General features: G+C 37.4%; 2 protein-coding genes across 2 annotated transcripts in view; one reads left to right on the top strand and one right to left on the bottom strand.

The window, feature by feature from the left end:
- Col4a1 (Collagen type IV alpha 1) overlaps window positions 1-2512 on the bottom strand; it is a 46937-nt gene extending 44425 nt beyond the window's left edge. The window contains exons 1-2 of the mRNA XM_076799110.1: window positions 2109-2512; window positions 756-798 (exon numbers count right to left, since the gene is read on the bottom strand). Of these exons, the coding sequence (XP_076655225.1) occupies window positions 756-798; window positions 2109-2128 (63 nt within the window). The 5' untranslated portion in view covers window positions 2129-2512. The remainder of the gene's footprint in view (window positions 1-755; window positions 799-2108) is intronic.
- Window positions 2513-3153: 641 nt separating this feature from the next.
- The window catches only part of LOC143360356 (uncharacterized), a 141467-nt gene continuing 130669 nt past the window's right edge, over window positions 3154-13951 (top strand). The window contains exon 1 of the mRNA XM_076799111.1: window positions 3154-3437. Coding sequence (XP_076655226.1) covers window positions 3309-3437 — 129 coding nt within the window. The 5' untranslated portion in view covers window positions 3154-3308. The remainder of the gene's footprint in view (window positions 3438-13951) is intronic.

The following is a 13951-nucleotide window of genomic DNA, read 5'->3' as shown; positions in this document are numbered from 1 at the left end:
ATCGAACTACGTATTTTGGATACTTGTCGCTGCTGTAACTGAACACACGTCCTCGCGAAACAGAAATTTCATGAATTTTTATTTCATTGCTGTTTTAACGCTTCGCGTAGCGAGAGTTTAAGAAAACAGTTTCTCGAGTTCGCTCGTTGACTTGCTCGAAAATCGAGTGCTGTAAATCTGCAGAATCGCTCACCCTGTGACAGATGAACATCCAACAAACAATTCTGTTTTGGCAGTAGATTGTAAATAATTTTTTAGAGTACAGGTATTTATGGAAGCTCGCATCAATACTCAATACGTTTACAATATCATTATATGCCTTGACGAGTTTCAAACTTTTTGTTAAAAAATTGTATTACTGGTATATCGCACACATTAAATCCGCAATCTAGCAATCAGTTTTAAATCAAATTATCAGTAATAAATTTAAATATAATTTAAATTATCAGTGATAAATCAACTGCGAATCTTTATGCAGAATAAAAAATTTCTGGGTCAACTATATAATACTAATAATAATAATATAATTTAAATAAATATATATTTTTTCTTTCAATAATTTTAATAAATCGAACGTAATGTTATAATATTCTGAAGCTCTTCTAATATTTTTACAGGATATTTAACAAGTAATCGTAAAATAACGTTTTTGCCGTAGCTTCATAAAGCAATTTGTCAAGTATTATGAAATTTATCGCTATCCAGTTGTTTCTATAACTAAAGTGCCAAAGTATAAAAATGTAAAATGTACATACCCCATTGACAATCCCGGCCAGGAAAATTACGGATGCGACGAGTCTGTGAAGAGAAATAATATGGAAAAACCGTCGTTTGATTTAGGTATTATCAGAATTTAATGCTTAGAAGTATCATGCGTCAGAACATTTGTATGCGTGGGACCACGCAAGAATGAATTGTAACATTTTTTTATCCATATTACGTGCGAAAGCGATATCGTAAAAACGGCGATGAAATTATGTGAAATGTCAAATTTATTTCGGTTACAGAGGAATTGAGTGTTAGTTGATTAATTGGCAAAGGAAGCGCTCTTCGAAGTTATCTGTTGATAGAAAGCTGGCCACCATGTTCTTTGAAATCTTCAGCGTTGCGAACTTTATCTGTACAAACGTTTGGTGCAATATAAATCACTGCTCGTCGAATCATTTGTTCTTTTCGACCTCGAGAATTTTACAATACAAACCGAGAAAGAAAGAAAGAAGCGAACGAGCATCGAACAACGAAACAAGAAGAAGATCATACATATAGTATAAAGTGAAGCAACGGAGTCGGAAGACGCGAGGGTTTTATCTTCTTCCTGTCGAATATTTCTCCATAAATAGAAGATCTCGTAAGAATTTCGTAATTCTTCGTATTCAGTTATTCGGAGGAGCGCGATAAGTATTTATCGAGCTGACAACACCGAAATCACGTGACGAATAAAAAAATGGGCCGGCCGCGCCATAAACGTTTCTCTTTCGAAGGATAATCGGTCGTAAACACTCGAGTCCCTCGTCCTTGAGATCCACTCGTCATTCCGTCGGAACGTAGTCAGCAGGGGTTGAAAGAGCCCCCTCCGTCTGTCATGGAAACACTTGTGGCGCGTGCACCGAGGGCGACCGCGCACAGACCAGAAGTCCAGAACGAAATAAAAACCCGACGAAACGGTAAAAGAAGAAACGAGAGTCGGAACACGAAAGGGCTGGGATATGGGATCACCGCGAAAAGAGGAACTGCCGGGACACGAAGAAAACCGCTACTTTATTCAATGACGCGACATATATCCCAGTCGCGGGGATTATCAAAGGAATGTACTCCCATGCCGGCCGCCGCCGCGCCGTCGAGAAGAAAGCATAGCGAGCGAGTAGCACACCGTTCACCGAACGCACGTGTCACTGCGCGCAATATAGGTAGAGATCATTGACGTAACAACAGGTTGACGAACCAACACAGCCTCTGTCAAGAAGAAAAGGACGAAGAAGACTCGAAGAAGACTCTCGAAAGAACGAGGAAGCGGAAAAGACGAGGAAAAAAGAAAAGTGGAAGGAAACGGCGGCGCAGAGAAGAATTGTATAGTAAGCGAAGAGAAGGCAAGATGAATCGGAACTCACCGCAATCCCAACCGGGTCATGTCGACCTCCCTATTCCGCGACGGGCCTAGGGAGTCTCGGAGCCAGGCTAAGAAGAGCACCGCACGGACAGGCAGTCACAAAATATCGCGGGGAACCCGGTACCGAGTAGACGTGGTGTGTGGACCATCCCATCCAGGGAGGGCTCTGAATGAACTCGGGTGGAGGGAAGGAAGGTGGAGGCGGCTGCCGAGCCACGCCAGCTAGAATTCCTCCGCCGAAGGGATCGGGAGAGAGAGGCTTCTCTCGGCTCTCGGCTCTCGGTTCCGCGAGAGATCTCGTGCTATCCACACACACACACGCGCGCACACACTCTTCGTCCTGCCTCCCCCGCTGCTCGTTCCAGTCGCGGCCAGAGAATCGAACTCTCCAGCCTGTCTCCGCCAACTGCGGGACCAGAAGATACCATAGGCGACAGGGCGCAAGAAGGAAGGACAGAGGGAGAAGCTTCGAAGGAGCGAGGAAGGGAGGTGGAGGAAGGAAAGAATAGTCAGCGGCTGGAGAGGGAAGCAAGAAGAGAAGAACCAAGCAGAAGAAGAGGAAGAAGTCGCGGAAGAAGGAGGGAGGAAAAGGAAGAAGAGGTGGAGGAGGAGGAGGAGAAGGCGGAGGAGAAGAGGACTGGTGACCGGGTCGAGGCGAGCTCGGTCGCGCGTCGCACGAGGACTGTTTCACGGCCTCAGCCGATGTCGATCGCGGTGTAAGCCTCTCCACGGCTCGGCCGAACCGAGAGAACCGAGAGAATCGAGAGAACCGAGCGAACCGAGCAATCCGAACGAACCGGCGAGCAGAACGAGAGGGGAGAATCTACCCGCCAGCGTGACGCGCGGTGCGCTACAGCGCGCAAGGATACAGCCTCTCGCGAAGAGGAGAAGAGAGAAGAGCGCCTCCTCTGCCACCAACTTAGGCCTGTCGGGCTGGGTGAAGCAGCGACTGATCTGGAGGACGGGCCAACCGGGCTGCTGCCGTCTGTCTGGCCCTTCGACACGCGCTCCGTCGACAGGCTGGCCGACCAGCCACCGCCGCATCGTTACACCCAGCTCTGCCGAGACACGGAATACGAGCGTGTTATCGTTCGAACGGACCGCCGCCGCCGCTGCCGCACAGGTAACCGGGACAGAGTAACCACGGACCTGTACCTCTGTACAACGAGAAGGTGGAGGAGGAGGTGTCCCGGACGGCACAATGCGGCCTAGGGCCGCGACAACGTCAACCACTGCACCCTGCAGGTTACGTCCGTTCCCGGTTGTCCTACGAGTCACCTGCGTCCTTGCCCTACTGGTCGTCACGTGGATACCGGTCACCGAGGCTGTGGTGAGTGACTCCTTTTAATATCGCAGTCGCATACCGTTCGTTCATAGACTAACCACGCCAACTGACAGAACTGTCGGATCACGGTTTTTGCATGTCCTCCCGTGAACACGAGATATTAGTAGCGGCGCCTGAAAACTATCATCATGACGAAACAAGTGTGCTTTATTCTTACCTCGCTGACCTCTATGGTGTTGACAGTCTAAACACTGTGCGTTCTCGCGACGCGAGACTCAACAGCGAATTATCACACCGTACGTGTAATTTATTTCAATTTCAAGTTGCCTCGTTAATGCGCTCGCTCGAAGGACCTGTTACGCAAGTTTGACACGTGTGTATTTCGAACACCGATGGCGGGAAACATGTTTGATTTGGAACCGTTATCCGACCATCATTCATAGAAATTTTACCCGAATGAATTGTTAGTTTAGCACGCGTTACCAAATTATTTCAGAATTATGAGAGCAAGAATCGGAGAACGAGAGGGGGAGAGAGAGAGAGGGGGGGGGGGAGGGAGGGAGGCAGAGGGGGAGAAAGATACAGAAAGAGAACGCGCGCGCAGAGAGAGGGAGTGAGAGAGAGAGAGAGAACTCTCTCCACACGAGTTATCGTGAAAATTTTCACTGCGCGAAGCGCGCTCGATTAAAGTTGGCATGCGAGAAGTTCTCTGAACCAACTCGTCAGCACTACTTCCGGTAGATTGTGCCGAGACGTTGTTATCGCTGTCATTCTGAATATGATGTTTGCGGCTTTCCTTCGAGTTCTGAACCCCCCAGAGACCCAGCAAATCGATCATTGGACGACCGTCGGGTGTGGGTACGTTTTATGAACGTAGGTGAGGACAATTTACCAAAAGACGAGATAATGTCCCGAGCATCTGGAGCAACGCTCGTCGTTCTACTGCTTTCAGAAACATAATGCGAACGGCAATTCGTGGCTCGTGCCCACACGACACGCGTGGGAACGCCGAGCCGCGCGCCGGCTATGTGTTCACCGTTGATCTACGTTCAATGTTTCGATCGTATCGCGCACCGGAAATCCAAGATGTCGCGTTTACTGCTTGTAAGACAGAATTTTCGACACACAGTCGGAAATTGATTGTTCTACAAATGAAAGATGAGATCCATTATTTACTCGATCGAACCTGAATTTCACTTTAATCGAATATTAAACGTTTTCAACAATACTGAGTCTACATATAAATTCGTTTCTAAGAAACAAAAACGACTATATGAAATACGATTTAAATTGAATTATTGCAACATTTTCATGGAATATACCTTTTTACACTTAAGTAGATATACTTTTAACACGATTAAAGTTTTTCAATTAGTTATTAAATATTCATCGATGAAATTGGAAAAATGAAAGCCTTTGGTATTTGAGAATTATTAGATTACACATAGTTATTATTGTTATTATAATGATTATAAGTGACATAACTGTCTGACGTAACCATTGGCTTTTCGGGAAAATCGGCATTACAGACGAATACAATAAATAGGAAATATTCAAATTTTATTGAGCAATGAACGTCGAATGAACTTTATGATGAATACTACAGTTAATTCCTGAACATGCTTAAAATGTAGGTCACATTATCTTTACTTGTGTGCATTGGTTCCGAATTATTCGTCGAGAAGTATCACTATCCAATATTTTCGCAAAATGAGTTTCATAATCTGAAAACATTGAACTGATTTTATTCACTTCAAAGCTCGTTGAAAATTCTGTTTCTCATTTCAAAGCTAAAGCTGTTTGTTGTGTAAAATACTACTTTCCAACACTCTGCAAACGAAATGTACCGATGTGTAATCCGATATTTGCCGAAGAAATTCAATATTTGTTTCTAAGAAATCGAAGATACGAACCTCCTCGCACGTTCGCTGCCATCATTTGTTTTAACAACAACCTACATAGTTATGACATTTAATTTAATTCTAATATATTATATACAAATTACAAGTGATATTTAATTTAAATATTTAGGTTAACTTATACTTAGCTCTTATAAAATACGAGGAAAAATATTGCCATAGAAAAGTTGACAATTCTCCAAGTGTCATGCGTTGTTATTTTATATAATGAGATGCAAATTAATTTGATCTTCTTTACGTGAAATACAAAATTCTGATCGTCACACGTTTGTGACGATGGTAGCAAACGTATTAATAATACTTGTCATTGTTTTTCGATATCGTTGCCATTATTATTAAATAAAAGAATGGAAGGCAAATCAATTTTCAAAATATTATAGTTTGATATGTTAAAAGTGCATTAATATTTTAAAGATTTATGAGAGACTATGTAATATACATATCTACATATGTGCATATAAATTTTTTCCTCTTGTTGTAGATGAAATGAATCATTTTGTTTTTTGAAAATAAATTTTCAAAATTTTCTGAAGTTTTTGATATCCATAGCAAAAATCACATTTTACACAATTTTATCAATTGTTAGATGTTGAATGCAAAAAGTAAAAGTTAGGATAATACGTGTAGGAAGGATGTGTTCATCTACAATAGAAATCACACCTCCCCCGCTATACGAAACTGGATTTCGTGTGTGGTTCGTATGTGATCTCACAGACTGTTTATCTTTTGACCGGAAATAATGAATAATTCATACCGAAATAATGTTCCGATTAATTAAAACTTTACGCAACAATGTTACTGCATGCGTAATCAATTCATATTTTTTCAAGATAGATCACTTGCCAAATAATAGTTTTAGTTGAAAATACATTTCAAATCGAAATAATTGACGATCACGTAAACTCTGAATGATTAATAATCATTTCATAACTCTTCTATCTTGTATGAAAATCATGCAATGTTTTCTTTGAAATATCTCTGCTTCCGCGCATATATCTGCAGGGAAAAGTATGTTTTGTTGTTCGGTAGTCGTTTGTATGTCTCTGTAATATGAAAGATTAAAGTGTATTTTCTAGAAATACAATACATCATTTTAAATAACAGGTACAAACGTTGATAATTTGGCGTAAATTATTTTGAAAGATTTGATAGCTCTTTGTTATATTGTTAATTATAATTTTTATAATTTAGCATTCCACATACGTTGCAGTAGTACTTTCAGTTGAAATTGAAGTTGTGATTTTTAAATTCTCATTTTAATGCTTATACGGTTGTACATTGTACGCGTGTAACAAATACGAAATTATAATTTAATTTGATTTAATAACTAGCATTTTAAGGAAGTTCATTGCAATTGTATAAAAGTCGCTCATTACGCATAGTGCGTTTCAGAAAATGACATAGTTATTACTGATGGTTATACTTCCGTATGCTGTTCGTAAAGTAGTTCAAAGGTAATTGCACCCTTTATATTTAGAAATTACGTCGATACACATGCGCTGTACGCACAACGTTTATCACAGCACTCACGAGAACCTAGTTATTAAGATCACAAGTACCATTGACTCCCGAATGAACGCCTGTCATAGTAATCATTCGTACGTGAGATTTAAGAACACACACACACACCACCCGATTCCATAAAACTTATAGTATAACTTATATACTTATATTATAACTTATAATATCAAGTTACCTACTTACCTAAATCAGTATTTTCAATCGTCTGCTGCTTGTGTAAATGTCTCTCAATCAATTATTAAGCTAAGATGTTAATACTTAAAAGTTCGATACCTCATTCCATTTGACTTGTGTGAACAATTGTGATACAATGACAACAATTATTAAGTTACGTGCTACTATTAATTTTATTCGAAAAGGTAGCTTTAAGAGCAATATCTAAAAATTTCCAGAGTTAAACTTCGTTTTAGTAACCCAGACATTTTTAACATTTTTATATAATCCAGTAGATCTTGACGAGAAAATGCCAAAAATCCAAGTTTTGATGTGAGGAATTCAGTGTTTCAAAAGTTATGCGTGTTTAAAGCTGAGCGACTTTAAGCGACTTTAAAATTTGGATTTTTCGCATTTTCTCGTCAAGATTATATAAAAATAAAGTTAAACATTTCTGGGTTGCCAAGGTAAAGTTAAGCCATTTCTATTACTACTTGATATTAAAAAAATTTTGTTTTTCAGAGAATGACAATTATTTGAACTGAAAAATATTATCCCGCGAGTTTAATCTCCAGAGAGCCGAGATTTTTTTATTGAAAACTTGAAGTTTCTTTACGATCTCCACGATTATTTATTTATGTTGTACGTGTTACGCAAAACTCTCAAGTTTGTCTCTGCCCACCATAATGGCCACCACGGCCTATTGAAGGTTAAACATCATTTGACTTTTATGTAAATGTAATATCTTTGACAGCTGTAATAAAATCTGTTATAACAGTATATAGTTTTGTTCGAAAAAACTATTTCAAAATTTCAGTGAAATCGATTCGATAATCCCCGAACTATTCTTAATATTATGCTGAATAGTACAGTTTCGAGAAAAATTTGTGCAAAGTTCCGATTACGTTGTAGACATTTTTTTATTTGATGTAAGTATCGATTTTATATGCACGCAAAGATACAAAAGGAGGAAAAAGAATAATTGAGCCTAAAATGTTTTCGCAGCGACGCGTTTCCACCCGTAACATACCACCACGTAACATCGTATCCCGTTGAAGTCACCTAGTAAACAGGCTAGTTGGCGATTTCGATGCCCGAACAGAGGCGCGCACCCTTCGCGGAAACATGAAAGGAAAGAACTTGAACAGTTTGGGGAATGGGTCGCAGTAGCTGGAATGGGGGCGACGTAAATGCTTGGGTCAAAAGGTTTAGGCACCTTTTTTGCTTCGTTTCGGCCGCTGACAGTGGCCTGCTACAGATATCTATGTGTATACCAGTCATTCAGAATCGTGAGAAATCGTTGAAAAGGGAGTCCGGTCACCGTTCCCCACTTTCTCGGTACGTTTGGAAGAAATGTTTTTCACCAGCACAACAATATAACAGTATAAATCTGTCCGCTGGTAATTGTGCACACATAGACGAAATGTTGGATGCTTTCTCCGGAAATCTATAAAGGATGCCGTTGTGTCAGCAGCGAAATACACACGTAAACGGAGATGGGTAGGCTGACGGATGGTGGACCTTTTTGGGTTTTATTACGTTTTTATTCTATGGTCTAGGGATCCAAAGAAAAGGATATAGTATGTTCTAAAAGTACATTTACTTTTCGAACAGACCTGGGCAAAATTTCGAGAAAAAATATTTAAAATACTATTCTAAATAGTATAATTTAATGTGGTTCAAATAAAATACTACTTTAAAAAAAAATTCGGCAAAAAAATATTTTTATTTTGATAACCAGATACATAACATAAAATATTTTCATGTTGTACTGCAAATATGTATTTCAAATATTTCCTTACAATGAAAATAAGTTGAGGAAATAGTTAATATTATAAATTATAATTTTTAACATAAGAAACTAAAATAGTTAACAAAATGTTACTTGTAGTTTAATTGCAAATATTTGCATGTAACATGTTGAAAAACAGACGACAATGTCGTAATGACATTACACGCAACAAAATATCAGAAAAGTATAAGTTACTATCAACTATTTGAAATACTATTTTACACAGTCCTACAAGATAAGTCTCACTATTTTCAATATTTTCCAAATAAAATACTATTTTTAAATATTATTTCAAAAACATTTTCTTATAAATAAAATAATTTATTTGCATGATTATAGGTATGCTTTAAAAATTAAATAAACTATTTACTATTTTCTATTTCAAATACTATTTTTCCCAGCACTGTTTTCAGATATTGATAACTGCATTGTGGATTTTCACGTAATTTTTTGTCGAAGTAACTCACAAAAACTGTTTGACATTTTAGTCATTTTAGTTTTGTGTTTCGCGTATGCACGTTTATACATGTAAATCCGTATACTTAGGGAATATCTTACAAAACTTCCAAATTTTGGAGATTGCAGGATCCCTGTATTTCATATCGTTTATTACGTTTCTATCGTCTACATATATTAATATTATGTATTATTGCCCTTGATATAAAAGACGATTATTGTTGCGCTTTATTCACACAATAGTATCCATCTTGAAAGGATTAAGAACATTGCGACGATACAGACAGATCACAAGTGTCAATATTTACAGAACGGCGATTTCAATAAAAAAATTCATACAGTTCCTTTATTATTCAGTTTTTCGAAAACAAACAATTTTTACACATCTGTGGAACTCATTAGAATAAATTTTAACCAAAGGAAAACAGAAATAAAGAAATAAAACTTAGAAATTGGTATAAACGAATATACACTACCATCCAAAAGTTTGGAATCACCTGCTGATTTCCGTAAAAATCAAATATACCGATAAATTTTGAAATGATGCATCGTTGTTAAATCAAATATTAACCGGTTGAATTATGTTTTAAGAGATTTCAGATATACAATACAGTGATTTCTCTATATATGTCGCCAAGGTCTGGATGATAAACGTCGCGGAATTATTCCCACTACCGCGGTGTATGTATACTCCGTGAGAGGCCTCGGATTCCGAGGAGTGTAAACATAACACAGCTCGGGTATGTCTTCTGGATGATACACGACGCTGGCAAAACCCGTGTTGTTGACATATATCGAGAATTCACTGTATTCTTTTCCTTCGATAGTGTTTCGTTATATTTTTGTAATAATAATACCGATAAAAGATTTGGAAAAATATTTATATGAACAAGTGTTCGAGATCGGACAAAAGTATGCTTTCGAAAAGTATGAAACGGATCTATTTCAGAGATTATAAGGTATGGCTACTTTATCTTGACTAATCGAGAAAACCTGCATTCGAGACACGCGATACAGTTCTGGTTAAACATTCGTAGACGTGGGTCGTTATTGCTAAATTATGCGTGAAAGAACAAATTATCCGATTCGTCATCGCTATGTTATACGATATGTATAACCAACATGTAATTCATTCAAACGGTTGGAACGGTTTCGATTGTAAACGTGCACCACTTCAATTCTATTAATTGTATCAATTGTCTATTAATTGTAAAGGATACGTAAGGATCATTTATAACGAGGAACGAAAATTATGAAGAAATTAAATTATGTATCAGTTTATTCTTTGCTACTTGAAACAAGACATTCTATTGACATTCTATCACGTACTGATTTAATTAATTTTTGAACGAATTTTTTAATTTTTCGACGATTTAATTAATTTTTGTAAATACTAGAATGGAACTTCTAAAACGGAAGGAAGTCGATTCAATTATTATTGTGCGTGAGTTATGCATTAGGGTAAGAGACTCAATTACTGTGGGAGTACCAATTACTGTGCCTATGTTAATTATACTTATTTTTAAAGCATAATGAATTTTAAAAAAGAGATATTAAATTTTTTCATTAAAATCAGTTACTATAAATGTTACATATCTCTTTTTGAATACTCATTATGCTTTAAAAATAAGTGTAATTGACACATTGTTTGCGGGACATTTCGCGCGCGGCTTTCAGCCTGGGCGATATTTTCGCCGCCGCGTAAGTAATTAGACATTTTTAGAAATCGCTATAACTTCAAAATAACGCTATACGTAACAAAAGTAGTTTGGCAATACAAGTATGTGTGTGTAGAACTGTCGCGACAACAATGTGTTAATATAGGCGCAGTAATTGGCGCACCCACAGTAATTGGTTCCCTTCCCCTACTCTGATGGAACCATTGAATAAAAAATCAGGCGTGTTTCCATTGAATGAGAAATATTATGAAACATTTTACAACTTTGTCTACAATATGTAGGTTGTTATTCCTCTATAGGAAGACGCCTGATAACGATAAACTTTTCCTGTTGTTGTCGCTTGGAGACAATCGCTTTGCGAGGATGCGCTAGTTGTCAGAAACAATCCAGCAGTTAACAAGACAAAGATTTACCACTAACAATTCAATGGATCATTTTAACAAATGTTCCTGTAAATTGTAATAATTTGTCGCGTTGTAGCTTTTAAATTTGATTATACACAGTTAATTAATTATTATATACTTTTCTGTAATAGTCGTCTATAATTTTTGTCTGTATTGTCATTCTGACTTTACGAAAATGTTAATAACAGCAGTCGCGAATGTTATATTATATATACGTTTGACATGCATTTATACACAATAAGTGTTCAAATATTTGTAGGATTAATTCATTTATGTATACACTGATCAGTCTTCCATTCTAATCGTTAGAGGTCGATTGAATTTTGTTAATTCAATTAACCTACAACAAAAGAGTTTCTTGTAATCTTTTATTTTTGTTATTCTATTTATGCTCTCAATTTAGACTAATGCATTTTGCTTTAGTATTTGCTTCTGATTTAACGATACATTCCGTTTTGATCCAATAGCTTCCTAAAAAAAAATGACACATTATGGCTTATCGTGAATCTGTCAAAAGCACATCGAACACTTGTCCTGCATAAGATTCTAATACTTTGATGTCAATACTTTGGCTACAACATCCGAGCTTGAAACAATGTTTTACACTTTCGGTTTATTTTGATTTATCCTTTCGACAATTAATGTACCTTGCAAGTTAAAATGGGAAATGTCAATAAATTATCGAATTTCGGGAATGAAGCACATTTTTGTCGTGGGTCAAAAAATTTAGCCGAACGTATTCAATGAATCGTATAAAACAATAAACAATCGGCTTCGATATGTGGAATAATTTATACGAACCGCGGAAACATATTTTATACCTGATCTGGTCTCGAATGTCCGCGTGAAGCCCACGCTTGCATTGTAATAATATAATTCACACGATCTTCCCTCGATATTTACATATATTTCCCATGTTTCCGAAATGTCCGTAGCCACCCGATTTCCTGATTTACACTCTCACCTGAATTTCACATCGCTAAATACGTAAGGTTGCTCCACCCACGTGGCTACAGGGGAAGTTGGGTAAAAATAGGGAAGAAGTGTTCTGTCCTACGATCTTGTAGACGCGGCCGGCATGATACTTTCACCGTCTACCGACCTGGAAATACCATTCGCTGCAACGCGTCTCGAACTACTTGTCCCCTTCTGCTCTTTTCTTTTTTAGAAAAAGTCACGTTAGGTACAGCCGCGTTAGAAGTCGACAACTATTTCACTTTTAGTTGATTCAATTAACAGTCACTAGGGCAAGGGACCCAATTACTGTGCGAGTACCAATTTCTGTGCCTATACTAATTATACTTATTTTTAAGGCATAATGAATATTAAAAAAGAGATCTACAGGGTGTCCCAAAATGTTGTACTTTGTTCTTGAAAAGGCTGAGTCCCTGGGTCATTTGAAATAACTTTTTCCTTTGCGAAAATGTTCTCCGCAGCTTCGTTCAAGAGTTATTAACGATAAACACGGACCAATGAGAGCGCAACTATAGCGGACTATAGCGACTCGACGAGAGGTCTCGTTGAGCGTGGCATTGGCATTGGTTGACCCGGAATCCGTCCACTGTATCCGCGCTCTGATTGGACCGTGTTTTTTCGTTAATAACTCCCTAACAATGCCGCTGAGAATATTTTGGCAAAGGAAAAAGTTACTTCAAATGACCTTAGGAATCGCCCCTTTCAAGGAAGTACAACATTTTTGGGACATCCTGTACAACAGACTGCATATTAACTGATTGAAAAAAATTTAATATCTCTGTTTTAATGTTCATTATGTTTTAAAAATAAGTATAATTGATATAGGCAAAATAATTGCCAAATAATGCCAAATAATTTTGTGTAATTCGTACCCCCACAGTAACTTACTCCCAGCCCCTCCTCCTCCCTTAACCTACAAGAGTTATATCGGATGGAAGCATACGTTTATTTTGGTACTCGTTCACGGCTCTTTTATCTACAAGAAAATCGGTAAAGATTTCAATGAAGAGTAATAGTTTATACAGGGTGCCCAGTTTTAATCTTTAAATGACAGTTACTTAAACACTATAAGTTATATGAAAATTAATTTAGATAACAAGTGAATGGTTTTGAGGGGGCCACAATATGATACAAATAGTTTTTTTTTATAAATGGACGCGTAGAGGTCACATGAAGGTGATGTGCGTTTTTTAAAAATAGAATCATACATTTTTTAATGCTCTAATACAGTGATGGACAACCTGCGTACTATACTGAGCCAAAAGTGGAAAGCTAATACTACGAACGAAATATTAAATACTTCATCATACTAATAAAATAATTTCAGTTTTTTGAAATGTACATATTTGTTATTCCTTACATAGATTTACAATAAAACGTTTTTTTTTATTTGATCTATGATTTTTTATTATTATTAGATAAAATTAAATAAATCATTCAGCTAATTAAATAAATATTCAGCTAACAATTAATTATGTTAATGAAGATTTGCATAAAAACCTTTATTTAAAATCATATAATTTTTTTCAGCAAATCAATTCATCTTTGTAGTCCCTTTAAAAAAGTATTGAGTCGAAAATTTATTCGTTTAGAAGTTATGATTTTTGTCCCGAACGCCCGCGGGCCGCCGGATCCCGATCACCGTGACCCCCTCAAAACC

Source organism: Halictus rubicundus, chromosome 13 (genome assembly GCF_050948215.1).
Source record: "Halictus rubicundus isolate RS-2024b chromosome 13, iyHalRubi1_principal, whole genome shotgun sequence".
In the NCBI taxonomy this organism is placed as follows: Eukaryota; Metazoa; Arthropoda; class Insecta; order Hymenoptera; family Halictidae; genus Halictus; species Halictus rubicundus.
Note: the sequence above shows the minus strand (reverse complement) of the source record. Positions and strands in the feature narration are given on the sequence as shown.